The sequence below is a fragment of the Gallus gallus genome, chromosome 8 (genome assembly GCF_016699485.2).
Source record: "Gallus gallus isolate bGalGal1 chromosome 8, bGalGal1.mat.broiler.GRCg7b, whole genome shotgun sequence".
NCBI classification, from domain to species: domain Eukaryota; kingdom Metazoa; phylum Chordata; class Aves; order Galliformes; family Phasianidae; genus Gallus; species Gallus gallus.
In genome coordinates, this window is record NC_052539.1 from 20863502 (window position 1) to 20877081 (window position 13580).

At 50.8% G+C, this 13580-nt stretch overlaps 2 protein-coding genes across 8 annotated transcripts; one reads left to right on the forward strand and one right to left on the reverse strand.

The window, feature by feature from the left end:
• Window positions 1-215: 215 nt before the first annotated feature.
• On the forward strand, window positions 216-10448 carry NASP (nuclear autoantigenic sperm protein). 3 transcript variants are annotated; one of them, XM_015291269.4, is made up of 15 exons: window positions 216-356; window positions 949-999; window positions 1114-1224; window positions 1713-1793; window positions 2314-2411; window positions 3125-3991; window positions 5839-5921; window positions 6669-6745; window positions 6869-6942; window positions 7487-7675; window positions 7904-8070; window positions 8467-8520; window positions 8616-8687; window positions 9631-9762; window positions 10282-10448. In XM_015291269.4, the coding sequence occupies exons 1-15, from the start codon at window positions 301-303 to the stop codon at window positions 10333-10335; spliced, it is 2166 nt and encodes a 721-aa protein (XP_015146755.2). In that variant the 5' UTR covers window positions 216-300; the 3' UTR covers window positions 10336-10448. The 3 variants fall into 3 exon arrangements, with proteins under 3 accessions (XP_015146755.2, XP_015146756.2, XP_046800820.1); XM_015291270.4 differs by lacking the exon at window positions 9631-9762; XM_046944864.1 differs by lacking the exon at window positions 3125-3991.
• A 466-nt stretch (window positions 10449-10914) lies between these two features.
• On the reverse strand, window positions 10915-13557 carry CCDC17 (coiled-coil domain containing 17). 5 transcript variants are annotated; one of them, XM_015291276.4, is made up of 9 exons: window positions 13385-13557; window positions 12657-12842; window positions 12442-12556; window positions 12271-12373; window positions 12135-12194; window positions 11789-12066; window positions 11550-11710; window positions 11212-11363; window positions 10915-11056 (listed from the first exon to the last, which is right to left on the reverse strand). In XM_015291276.4, the coding sequence occupies exons 2-9, from the start codon at window positions 12834-12836 to the stop codon at window positions 11035-11037; spliced, it is 1071 nt and encodes a 356-aa protein (XP_015146762.2). In that variant the 5' UTR covers window positions 12837-12842; window positions 13385-13557; the 3' UTR covers window positions 10915-11034. The 5 variants fall into 5 exon arrangements, with proteins under 5 accessions (XP_015146762.2, XP_015146761.2, XP_046800825.1 ...); XM_015291275.4 differs by having other exon boundaries at window positions 13243-13557; XM_046944869.1 differs by having other exon boundaries at window positions 13005-13557.
• Between the last annotated feature and the right edge of the window lie 23 nt (window positions 13558-13580).

The window sequence follows — 13580 nt, forward strand, 5'->3', positions numbered from 1 at the left end:
GCATTTCCCGCCGGAACGGCGTTTCCCTGCGCTCCGCCTCACCTGCACTACACTTCCCAGCGCGCCGCGCGGCCTCGCGGCGGCGACTCCCTCCTGGGACTACGGTTCCCAGCAGACCCCGCGCGGCGGCGCCCTGAGAGCCCCGCAGAGTGCGGGCGCGCGGCATGCTGGGAGCAGTAGTCTCCCTACGGCGTGCGCGCGCCGCCAGGCGGGCCGGGGCGTGTCCTGGGGGGTATATAGGCAGCCGGAGGGGTAGGGGTCTGCACTCTGCCGCCGCCGCCCCTCTCTCCCGTAGCTTCCATGCAATCTTCGGCCGCCGCACGCTGCGTTGAGCCCGCGTCGGCCGCTCCGGATAGGTAGGGCTTCGCGGGGAGGCCCGGCCGCGTCGAGGCGGGCGGCGAGGGGAAAGGGGCCGCTTTGACTCCGTGCGGGCGACCGTGGGGGGTGCGGCGGGTGGCGGGCGGGCTCCCCCGCGGCGGGGAGGGCCGTGGGGCTCGGGGTGCCGGCCGGGCCCGCCGCCCCCTTCCCGCCGCCCTCCCCCGCGCGGGGGTACGTGCCGCCCCGCTTCGCCGGGGCCAGCTGGGCCCGCTCGGCTCGCGCGGAGCCACCACGTGATCCCTGCGCGGCTGCTGCCATCTTTATTGGGGGCAGCCGACGCCGCCCGACCTGCCCGGGCGGGGTGGGCTGGAGGGAAGGGCGGTGGGAGGGCGCGGTCACGTGGCGCGGGGCCCTCAGCCCGTCAGGAGCCGCCGTGGGGTTTGGCGCCAACGGTGGGGGCGGGGCGACGGGAAGGCGGGAAGCGCCCATTGTCTGCGAGGGGCGGCCGGGCCGGGACCGCTCGTCACCGCCCGGCCCTCTTCCGGCCCTGCCGCGGCCGTCGGCGCCGCTCCGGGGTCGGCCCTCGCGCGTCCCGTCCCGTCCCGCTCACAGCTCGCTCCGCCCGCGCAGGATGGAAGAGGACCTGGCCGCCCCCTCCACGTCCGCGGACAGAACGGACAGGTGAGGCCCCGCGCTGCGCGGCTCCCGCGGAACCGGCCGAGCTCCGGCGGCCCGCCCGGCGCCTCTCGTCCCCGTGGCAGCTCACGGGGCCCCGCGTTTGGTTCCTTTTTGCAGCATGGACGTGGACGCGGAATCCAAGAAGCTGCTGGGGCTGGGGCAGAAGCACCTGGTGATGGGGAACATCCCGGCTGCTGTGAACGCCTTCCAGGAAGCCGCCAGCTTGCTGTAAGTAGCAGATCCCTGTATGCAGGGGAAAGGCTGAGCTGACTGCAGTCTGCGTGCTGCTGTACTTACAATGCTGAGGAGAGCACGACCTTTGGAGGTTAACTCGGGTGCGGGGCAGTGGCACAGTGGGTGTGCCATCTCGTCATGCCGCAGCCCTTGAGGGAGGAAGAGGGATTTGATGTTTTTCTCCTTGCGTAGCTCTGCTGTGGTCTGTTTGTGGGGAAGTAATGGGGTCGTGTTATTTGTTCAGTCCTTGCTGGGCTCGGTCAGTCTCTGAGGGTGATACTTCTGGGATCCTTAATTAATTTGCTTTGCTGGATGCTTCTGAGAGCCAACTCTGTGTAAGCCAGGGGGGCTTTCATCCCTCCTTCGCAGCGCTGAGTGAACCATGGGCTGCTGCTTCCTGTCCAGGGGCTTCTGCCTGTAAAGCTCAGGTATCAAATCCTCCGAGTGCAGCCCAGGCAAACAATGCTTTGTTGCTTTTGTAGGGGTAAGAAGTACGGTGAGACAGCGGATGAGTGTGCAGAAGCTTTTTTTTATTATGGAAAATCGCTCCTGGAGTTGGCAAGGTATGCAATGGGCTGTTTGTTTACAGTGGCCGTCCTTGAATGCGTGGTGTGCTTCCTTCAGGGGGTTGGTTTGTAGCTGAGCAGTGACTGTGTGCTCCTTCCTGATGTGACTGGTTTAAAGCTTGGTAACTGAGAATGAAAAATTGTATTAGGAATGATGCTGCTGGAAGAAAACAGCTGTGCCTCTTTGAAATCTGATAAAATACTGTGGTTTGTTCTCTGCTATTTAAGCAGCATTTCTTAATAGCAGTGCTCTTCCAGGAAACAGTAGGCAAATGATGTCCTTTTCCAGAAGAGTGTGGACATCTGCAACGTTAGTAAATAGCTTCATCTTCTAAGCACCCGTTGTGTCAGGGAAGCACGTAACACTTGGGCACACAGAGCCTGGTTGGGGCAGCAGGGCTTTGTCCCGTGGTGGGCAGGGTTATGCTGGGTGCAACGTGCTGTGGTGCTGCAGCTTCCACAATTAGAGTGATGCAGTTATGAGAACCAAGTGATGATGATCTCTTATTTCTTTTAGAATGGAAAATGGCGTATTGGGAAACGCCTTAGAAGGGGTGCAGGTTGAAGAGGAAGGAGAAAAAGCTGAAGATGATTCTGCATTGCCGGCTGTTGATGGTATGTAAAGCTGTCAGCTGTGTTATAGAGGTACAAGCTACATTGTTGTCTAACTGGTCTCAGTCAGTACATCAGTGTTGTCTTGGGTAGTCAGAATCATTCTGTTGAAACTTCTGCAGCCAAAATGGACTTTTTTGTTCTTCTTATCTTGCTTAAAGATGGAGGGGAAAAAAAACAAACAAACTCCTGCTACAAACTTGCTGCTTAAGCATGTGTCAGGGGTCACCAGATGTCCGTGTTCTGAAATGCTGCATTCAAGCTTGCTTTCTTAAGCTTCAGGGTCAACTTGAACTGCTTTGTAACCTTGTAGCAGTACAGTGTGAGTAAGCAGGACAGATCAGTACTGAAAAAGTCCAAGAATGATACTTGCTTTGTACTGGGCAGCTGGAGATAATGCAGGAATTCCTGTAATCCAGACTATTAAAACACTGGCATCTCTTGCTTAGCTGCGACTAAAATCGCTAGCGCAAACTGCACACTGCTTGAGCAGCTGCTTGCAATAATGCAGTCTGGGGAAGGGGTTTGCTTACTTCAAGTTACGTTGGTTGCATCCTAATTCCTTGTGTTCTGAAAAAAGAGCTTTTAGGAATGGAATGCCATCTAACCTGATGACAGACCAACACACTGGAGGGTCGGAGGGTGGTATTATCAGTGCCCGTTAATGTCTTTATCACTAAACTCGAAGAAATGTTTATGCTTCCTCAATCATGTAGAAGAAGCGAGGGAGGAGTTAAGAGAACAGGTATATAATGCCATGGGGGAGAAAGAAGAGGTGAAGAAGTCTCCGGTGCTAACTGAGAAGGAAATCAAAGGAGAGGATGTTGAAATGAAAGATGTTACAGAAGAAAAGCCAAAAGAAGACACAGTGACAGATATGGAGGTAAAGCTTGAAGGGTCTGAAGAGAAGACAGAGACTTCTGTGGAGAAAGTAAATTCGGAAGAGCATGGCCCACAGACAGCTGTGGAAAAGAATACAGAAGAAGCAGCTGTGGAAGAGAAGGCAGTGGAAAAAGAGCAGAAGACAAAGCATGAAGAAGCAGAGGCAACTGAGGGGAGGAACAGCATGAAAGAAGTGTTGGGTGAGGAGGCGAAGGCAGCTGTGGAAGAGGATGAAGCTGCAGAAGCACCCGCAGAAAAGAAGGGAGGGGCAGGAGAGCAGACAGCAGAAGCAAGAGAAACTGAGACAACTATGGAAAAGGGAGAGTCTATAGAAGGGCAGGCAGAGGTGGCTGTGGAGGAGAAGGCAATGTCACAAGAAGGGAGAGCGGAAGGGCAGGCAGCGGTCACGGCAGAGCAGAAAGAAGCTGCAGAAGAACAAGCAGAAGCAGCTGAAAAGAAGGTGGAGGAGAAGGAGTCAGCGGAGACAGCTCCAGAACAGAAACCAGATGAATCTAAAGGGATGGATACCTCAAAAGAGCCAGTGTCTGCAGTGGGTGAAGGTCCAGCTAATGATACAGGAGAAAAGACTGAAGTGGCTGCTAAGGTAGAGAAAGAGGAAAAGAAAGATGACCTGATGGAAGAGAGTGAAGGTGCTAAGGTAGAAAAAGAAGAGAAAGATGACCAGATGGAAGAGGGAGAAGGTAACAGTGAGGAGAAAAGTACTTGTGGGTGGATGACTTGCTGGATTTGGCTAACAGTGGGTAAAATGTTCCATTCAGAATTTTCTGTTTGCCTTAAAATAAGGGAAAAGGGGGGTCTAGAAGGATTTCATATCCAAGTAACTGGTTTCAGTAAAGACTCAAGAAATAGAGAATAGTCTCAGTTTCTTTAGACTAACGCTTAACTAACTGCAAAGCAAATCTTTAAAGCAAACTTACAGCCCTGTGAAACGTGTAAGTAAAGGCTAGGCTGGTGGAGAATACTGAATGGATGTTCACTTGCATGCATCTGGGTTTAATGCACTAACCTTCGAATAACTCAAATCACGAGTTGCCTCTGGTTATAACCATACTTTAAAACAGTGGAGCAGAAAAATAAGAACTGCTGAATATATAGTAAAGTGATACATTTGCTTTCCAGAGGGCAGGGAGTAACTTTCTATTTGAGTCTTCCTAGCAGTAATCGAAAGTGAGAATTTGGCTGATGAACCTAAATCTGATTTGCCCTGGAACCCGCAGACATTGCTTCCATCTAGTGCAGCTTTGCAGCTACCTGGCTTTTTCTGCCATTCTGCTTCCCTGCTCCATTATGGCTGTTCACAATGTTACGTTAAAGTCGCCTGGTAAAACCTGTATGTTTTGCTGTAGTAGTATGTGCATAGCCTTAGTAGGCCATGGATTTCTGTTGGACAAGTTAATCAATAGACTGCTAATTGAAACTTGGCTTGTCGTTAGCTCAGCTGCACAGGAAGAGCCTTGTTGAGGAGAGGCAAGTCTTCACATCAAATAGTTCTGGATACTGGAAGGACTTGTACTGCCCAGCACAGTGAGCACAGTAATGAAGCAGCTGCCTAGGAAGGTGTCTGTCTGACCAGAGTGTGACTGAACATAAACTAACAGTTACCCACTCTTTCTTATCCTATGAAGGGCTGCTTATGTACACGCTGCTTCCTTTTGCTCCAACTCTTGTTGGTATGAGGACACCCTTGAACATCCTAGTCTGGTGCACTACTCCAGGCACTTCTGTTACTTGAAATCGAATTTAATTTGCCAGCATCTGTTCTGTTTTACATTTGATCAGGCTGTCCGTGTACCGAATTACTTTGGCCCTCTCTGGCTGGTGTGTACTCCTTGGCAGTTGGACTGAGCAACTCACAGGTTCTCAAGTCACCATAACAAGCTCCTGTTAATCTAGAATTAGTCAGTGGTCACAATCTAGTGAACTGGTTGGCTTGAAGCTGAAGTCACACAAATTAGGTGTTCTTAAAGTAATGAGATTCCTTAGCTGTACAGCTCAAAAATCTACTGGTAGAGCAGATGATGCAAAACTTCACGATATCACAAGTCAAATAACACTGTATGACAGGAGGTTCATTAACAACGTTGTAAATACCTGAAGTGAGGAACTTGAATACAGGAACAGTCTTATCTGTACACAGCTTGGCAGTTATCTTGCTGAAAATGCTTGTTATCTGTAGCACGAAGTCCCAAGCAACTGACCAGCACCTCCAGGGCTGCTCAGGATTCCATGGGTTCAGTGGGAGTTCACAGTGTGTTACTGAGAACAATTTTAGGTAAGTTTTTCCACGCTGGCATTATGAAGTTAAATTCTAAAACATAAACTGGGGTTGCCTGGCACTACCCTAGCTTACAGAGCCCAACGTTTTCAGCAAGATGGCTGCTGCTGAGAATAATTTTACCTGTGCTCTTCTTAATCACACTTCTAACCTCTCACTGGAAGGATAAGGGCCGGATAAAATATTCTGCCTGGCTCCGTGTGAAGCAGCACAGTAACAACAAGTGTTCTCATTCATCTGCTTTCCTCACAGAAACAGAAGAATCTGAAGAGGAAGATAAAGAAAATGATAAAGCTGAAGATGATAAGGAGAACGAATTGGCAGTGGAAGACAAGGTGAGGTTGCTGAGCTCTGATGTTGGTGCTCTTAAACGCAATGTCTGTCTAAATGTCACATGAAGATCTTTAAGCTTTTGAAAGCTCACCTGTATTTTGTTTAGTCCTGTACAGGAAATTAGTTCTGTGCAGTGAAACCAATGTTACCTAACGGATGGGCATCAGTGCCTTGTAGGGTTGTTTGATTTTTGTCTCTAAACTGGTGCTTATTCAGCTGCACTGAAACAAATGCTTGTGGGTCTGTAGGTCATTGAGGCAGCCTGGTGGAGGGGAGGCCTGCCTTGGTTTGTCGCTGAAGTTAATTATAACAGTTCTTTGTCAGTTTTTGCTGTCTGGTTACTTAGTTTGAGGGCACTCAGTCCATTAAGTGGTGATATAGATGGGGGATCCAGTGGCAAGTGTAGCCCTGCTTAAGTCTGAGGAGTTATCCTGATGTAGCAGCTCACACTGGAAAACTCACTTTTGGGATAATATTGCTGCTTAGTGTCCTGTTATTTCTGGGGGCAGGAGGAGAGAGGAGGCCATATCAACTAACAATGTAAACTTAAATTCCACTTAAACACCTTCAAGCAAACATGCAAAGTCTCAGTTGATATAATTAACTCATATGCCTGTTTTTCCTTTTAGCAGCAAAGCATTCATCTCTTGGTTAAAATGTATTCTTTGGGAACACTGCTTAAAAGCATAATGTTTAATGTGATATGTATCCAAATGGGTTAGTATTTTATGCATTTCTGGTCTTTACAGGAAAGTGAGGAGGAAGAAATTGGAAATCTTGAGCTAGCCTGGGACATGCTGGAGTTGGCCAAAGTCATCTATAAGAGGTAAAATCCGAGGCTGTAATTTGAATGTTTGCTACAGAAACTCCCTGAGTTGCGAGGTGGTGTAGGCATACTGCATACTCTGAAGACTTGAAGACAGCTTTTTTTTTTTTCCCCTTGATTTAGGCAGGAAACAAAAGAAGCTCAGCTTCATGCAGCTCAGGCTCATCTAAAGCTAGGAGAAGTCAGCATTGAATCTGGTAAGTAGTGCTAATTGTTGCGCGTGAAGTGTTAAATTTAAATCTTGTTTTATTTCGTACTGAAAAATGAGTAGAGGTGATTTAAGGCTGAGAAGGTTGGAGAGGGGTTAAAAATCAAAACAACCAAACTTTGTCTAATTGTAACAGTACACCCATAGGATAAACTTCTTAATGGAGAAACCAAGGAAGTTCCTTAATGGGGCTGTACCATGTTTCCCTGGAGCAGCAAAAGAAAGGTTTGTGTTAGAACTGGTGCACTGTCAGGTGAAAGCAGAACACTGCGTGGTTTCATAGAGATTTGGTTTGCTTCAGAAATTGGGAAAGCCTCCTTAGGTTACTGTGCTGTAAATACACAAAGCCCTCTTGAGAGGAGTAGGGGAAGTGGATCATAAGCAGTGTTGGACTGTGCGTGTTGATGACAGGAAAGCATCCTGTTACTGAGCTCAACCTGTATTCAATAACAGTTCTGTTTTCAGACTACATAAGGTGGAATGAAATATGTAAAGTATGTTCTTTGTGAAGACCTTATGGCTTGCTTCTATAGAGAACTACGTGCAAGCTATAGAGGAGTTTCAGGCCTGTCTGGCCCTGCAGCAGAAGTACCTGGAAGCTCATGACCGCCTGCTGGCTGAAAGCCACTACCAGCTGGCACTGGCGTACCACTACAACAGCCAGTTTGATGAGGCAGTTCTGCAGTTTGGTAAATCCGTAGAAGTCATTGACAAGAGACTGGGTAAGTAGATCTCTAAAATTGTCTAGCTAACTAAAGAGCTTTTGTGGATCAACACTAACTTTAAATTGCCCTGAAACCAGTTTGCAATGCAAATGTTTGCTAACAGGCTATGCTAACGTCAGAATTGTCAAAACAGCATCTGTTGGTGGGCGCTTGCCTCTGTGGGATTTGTAATGACAGCTACTTTGCCTTGAGGCTTTTTTTGCCATGATAACTTTGTCATTCTAGCAATGCTTACTGAACGAATAAAGAAGGCAGAAAGTGGGTCCCCTGAAGATGAGAAGGAGATTGAAGAACTGAAGGGACTTCTCCCTGAAATCAAAGAAAAGATAGAGGATTCAAAGGAGTCTCAAAAGAGTGCAAGGGTAGCTGAGCTGGCATTGAAAGCAACTCTGGTTAGTGCATCCTGCATTTTCCTTTGAACCAAACATTCTTCTAGAGAGGCTTGAAGTAAACCAATAATGGGAGAAGTTCAGACTTCATGTACAGCAAGAAGTTAACTAATGCAGTTAAAATCCTAAAGATAAGTTTAATAGCAAATATACTGAAATTAATTGTTCCAACCTAAACTTGAATTTGTTAGGCTTCTAAGCAATAAGTCTAAGTCAAATGTGAGACTCATGTGAGTGTTACATCACTACATGAGCTCTTCTTCTGTCTCACCTGTATGTCAGTGTAGAAGCAGAATGCAGTAAGACACAATTGGATTTTCTGCCACTTCATAAACTGTGTATTGGCCTTTTGTGAATAGGTGACAATGTGCTGGTTAACTATTTCTTCTGCTTTTCTAGGTTGGAACTACATCTGGTTTTGCACAAAGTGAAGGCAGCGGCTCTGTTTCTACAGTAAGTTGGACAGAGGAAAGTTACTGAGAATTCATGTCTGCTTTAAGGATTATGGCTTGCTGTTATTGACATGTCAGTGTCTCTATTCTTAATAGATTCCAGTAAGAAAAGCAGCTGATGGAGCATCTCAGTGCGTTACAGACATCTCTCACCTGGTCAGGAAAAAGGTGAGTCCAGCAATGACTAATAGAGTAAACAGCTTGTCAGAGTACCATTGTTTTGCCCTCTATTGTTGTATTTTCTTGGCTTAGAGCTCTTTCTATGAAGCCTGGAAGAACACTTAAAAGTAGTAACAGAAACAGTGTGTAAAACTCCTTTCCACTGGGAGGTAATCAGTCTGGGAATCATTCAGCCTCCAGATGTGTTGGTGATGGTTCAGCACTGTGCCTGACCCACACTGATGTAACTGCAGGGCTGAATTGTTTGCCTTCTGGAGATGTTCCCTGGACAAATGCCCTGCTCTGTTGAGCAACTGCAGGAAGAGCAGGGCAGCCTATAGATATGAAAAAATTAAAATGACGACACACAACCAGGCTGGGTTGGGTTCCCTTCTTTCCAAGTGGAAATGGAGAACTGGACTTGAAAAATAGCAGCGCCAGTCCTAGTGTGTAGCCATGCTAAGCTGTCTCTTGCTCAGAGAACAGGATAGATTGACCATGAGGTTCCTTTAAAGGTATAGTTTTTTTCCCAGAGTTGTTCATGTTGCTAATCATCCTGTATGGAATCTTAGTTTTTATATTGCATACTGTTATGACACAGCCTGCCCTGTGTTATGCTAGCTGCTTTGAGTTCAAGTTTGTTAGGAGCAGCTTTGATGTGCTTTACACAGGTGATAGTAAATACCATCTATTCACTTAGCTGTTACCTAGCTCAACAGTAACTCCTTCCCCTGTCAAACGATAAGGATAATTCAACACTATAGCTACTGGCACTTGCCTAATCTTTCTGGTTATACTTTGAGATGTTTGTGCTTCAGAGCTTTGCTTAAATCCTAACACTTAAGTTATTGAACCTGGCAAGTAGAGCTTAAATAACATCTAGATGTTAACTTTCTAAAAATACTTGAACTTCATTGTGTACTTAGTGAAGACTAAACAATTTTGTCTTCAGAGGAAACCAGAGGAGGAGACCCACCAGGGAGACAATGAAGCTAAGAAATCTAAACCAGAACCGGCTGTCAATGGTGGTGGTGGTGATGCTGCCCCCAGTGGAAATGAGGTTGCAGAAAAAATGGAAGAGGAGGTGGGCAGTTGAGTCAGGACTCTGTGCATATATAATTTTTTTTCCTTCCCCCTCTGTTCAGGCATGGTTTTGTGCATGGTTTCATGTGTTGCTGATAATACTGGCTTTATTGCCTGTTGGTCTTCACAGGCTTCCCACAAGATGGGCAATATTCCCAAGCTGACAGGCTGCATGTTGTATTGAGCTGTCTGACACTGAGCTGGGAAGATGCCAGCTGTGGCTACCTGCAGCCAAAGGGGGGGGGACAGAAATATGTGCTGGGGTTCTGCATGTCTGAGTTGGGTTGAACAACAGCACAAAGCCCTTCTCCAGAGCATTTCTGTCCTAGAATGCTTAAAGGTTTTAAAATTGTTAACTTGGCCTACAATTGTTACTGTTTCAGAGTAGTTCTGGGATCCACAAATAAGCGAGGCATGCATGGTTATGTCTTGAAATCAGAGAAACTTTAACTGCTGCATGAGTTGGTGCTGTAATGTAGTGTTTGATTTTTAAAAATCAAATACTTCTCTTTTCTTTTAGACAGAGAAAAGGCCACAAGCAGAACCAGGGGCTGCAGTTGAAAGCACAGTATGATAATTCTTTAGCTTTGGACACTCCTCTCCTTCAAAGGAAAATGGTTTTGTATATAGTGTATTTTTTCACTTTTTGGCAACTTTTGTATGACTTCAATAAAGATTGTAAGCAAAGGTTCCTTGTTCTGACTCTGTTTCTCTCTCAGGCTCCTTTCTCCCTCCTCTCCTGCTGCAGGTTCTGCCCTTAGCTGCAGCCTTTCTTTTCTACACAGAGCTGAAGAAGGGTTGGGCTGAGGCAAGAGGAGGCAGTATAAGCCCTGGGCCTGTAGTAGGATGTAGGGAAGGCAAGGCTGTTAGTATCCCTCTGGTCATTTACTGTGGTGTAGTACCTTCCCTGCCCCTGTGTGCTGCAGTGGTGTGATAAGAGCTTATGTGGCTCCTACAGAAGGCTCTGGTCCCTGTGTGCTCTCTCCCTGCACTCCTAGCTTGCTATGGCTGAACTGCATTTTGCAAAGTTGGTGCTGGTTCTGTCATCTGCCCTCAGAGCCGTAGTAGAGCTCTATTGTAGGATGTGCAGGATGTGATTGCAAACATGGCACTTCATAGTCCATACACCAAACAAGGTCAGGAGGTGAAGAGCTACAGGTAGAAGCCATTTATTATATACCCCCCACATGGGCCCAAAGATGGTAGAGGAAATCTTGCCATGGATTTTGCTGCTCCCTGGTTTGAGCCATGAATGCCTCCTATGAGGCTTTTCCTAGATGTACCTTGAGAAGTGTCTAATGGAATGAGTAGTAGGGAAAAGGGGAAAAAGAATGTGATGATGCAATTCTGTGCTCAGTCAAAAAAAAAAAAGTCCTTTATCAAAAGTCAGGGCGAGCAGCTCCTGTGTTGGCTGAGCCATGGGATGGGGCACAGCTCATCCAGACCTCACCTCTGGGGGCGTTTGTGCAGAGCTGGTGCCTCCTGAGTAGGAGGAGGGGGGTCATCCAGGGCTCCAAAGGCGATGCTGGGGAGGCTAGAGGGTGCAAGTGGGCGGCTGGAAGCTGTGGGGCTGCCTATCCTCAGGGTTGGCCTTGGTGGCTCCTGGGGAAGAAAAAAGGCAGCTTTAATGGGAGTGGGCACCGGGAGCACAGAACAAATCACACTTGCAGTTTGGCACTTACAGAGGGAATGCATCCTGCTGCAGCCAGGGAGCAAATACCAAGTCAGCACCCTAGAAAGCCCCTCCCAAGTTGAGAGATACCCCTGCAACCCTAAGATGAGACTCACCGCCAGAGCTAAGGCTGGGGGCAGTGGAGGGGCCACAGGCGGTGGGAAGACGGCAGGGGGCAGGCGCGGCCCCATCCCCTCTGCCTGGTGTCGCAGCAGCATCTCCACCTTTGCCTGCAGCTGAGCCAGGTCCTCTGCATAATGCCGGGCTGCCAGCGATCCTGGGGAAAAGCAGCTCTGGCACACGCGGCTGCCACCTCACAGACAAATGGGCAATGCTCCATTTCCCAATCACTCACCGACATCAGCTCGCATCTCCCTCCGGACCTTCAATGCCAGAAGCTCATCCTCGAGCCGCTGGTTCTCCAGCTCCACAGCCATCAGCGCCGCATCGAGGCCCTGTGCTGCCTCAATAGCAGTTCGGTCCTGTCCCTGGGCTCTGTGCTGGGGCTGGTGCTTACTCATCTTCTGTGCAGCCCTTTTCTCCAGCGCTGTGGCCTCCAGCTGGAGGTCTAGCAGCTGTGCCAGGGTGGCCTCGTCATGGCCACCAGCACGCAGGTAGGAGAGCCGCAGTGCCCTGCCACGGCACTGGCATGAGCCCTGGCGGCTGGGGCTCTGCTGGGCTCCCGCCTGCCATCAGCTCACCTGGCCTCAGCTGCCAGTGACCCGGAGGGCAGCAGGAGGGTGTCAAGGTGGAGAGCAGCCCTGGGGAGGATATGGGCAAACTGAGGCCCAGCAGGCAAAGGGAGCCCATTTCTGGGCAGCATCCAGCAGGGCTCACCCTCGGTGCTGGTGTCCAGCTTTGTCTGACAGCACCTCCGCAGCCCAGCTCATTTCTGGTGACAGACGGTTGTTGCACAGCAATGCCAGGCGCTGGCACAGCTCTGTGGGACGCACAGCCGGGTCACTCCAGAACCACAACGGTCACCCCGCACCCTGTGCCGGTGCCTACGCTCTCTCTGCTGCTCTAGCTGTTGGGTCCTGGCCCGGATTTCAGCCACGTGGCGCTGATGGGCCTCCAGCAGCTCCGGTTCCCACGGGTCCCCTCGTGGTGGGCTGGGCTCTCCCTGGGGCACAAGGGGCAGCCATGGCTGTAGTGGCCGAGCTCACGAGACGGGGCGAGACCCCACACTACGCTGCAGGTGAGTGGGGCTGGTGGGGTCTCACCCTCTCTGCTGGCCGGCTGGCAGCAGGGCCCCGGAGCAGCGCCCGCTCGCGGGGCGTGAGAACATCACCCAGGGGTGCCCCACGGGCTCGCCCCGGGCCCTCACGTCCCAGAGAGGACCGAGGGAGCCCAGAGAGCAGGAGCAGAGGGCGTCGCTTGGGGCGATCCTCGTGCTGGGACATCGTGACCTTGAAGAGGCAAATGGGATGGGAGGGCAGGAAACTGCTCAACAACAAACGGACAGGATAGGCACCACGGGTGCTCTCGGAGGAGCTGCGGTTGCTGAGAACGCCCACGTCCTCGCCCGCGGACACGTCCCAGCCCGGCGCCCACCCCCGGCCCCACACTACCGACGGGTCCCGCAGTCCCCCCGTCCTTCCCGGCTCCCCCCCAGGCCCGCCGCCCGCCGGGGCCCCGAGGCAGAGCCGCTCGCAGTGCGCCCTTAGCAGCGCCCGGGAGCCGAAGGCCATGCGGCAGCGGGGACAGGCGAAGGCTCCGGCAGCCGCCATCGGGCTCCTGCAAAACACCCGTGCCCGTCAGCCCGGCCCGGCTCAACGGCCCTCCCTCCTCCGTGCCGCCCGCACCGACCTGCTCGGGGACGCTCCGGCGGTGTTTGAGGCCGCCGTTGCTATAGGTGCCGGGCACGCCGAGCCCCGCTCCGCCCCAGCCTCACGGCCCGTCCCGCCGGGCTCCGTTCTGTGGGCCGCCTCCCGGCCTTCACGGCGCTCACCTCCACAGCGCAATTCCGCGGGGTTCCTCTCTCAGCTCCCCCCGCAGCACTCCTCCAGTCCCGGCCGCGTCTCTTCCCGGTGCCCCCGGGCCGGGGCAGCCGACGTAGGCCGCGTTCCGCCTCACACACCCCGCTCTGCCCGCCGCCATTTCAGGCAGGGCTCTCCTCAGCGCAGGGCGGGAACGCCTCATTGGCT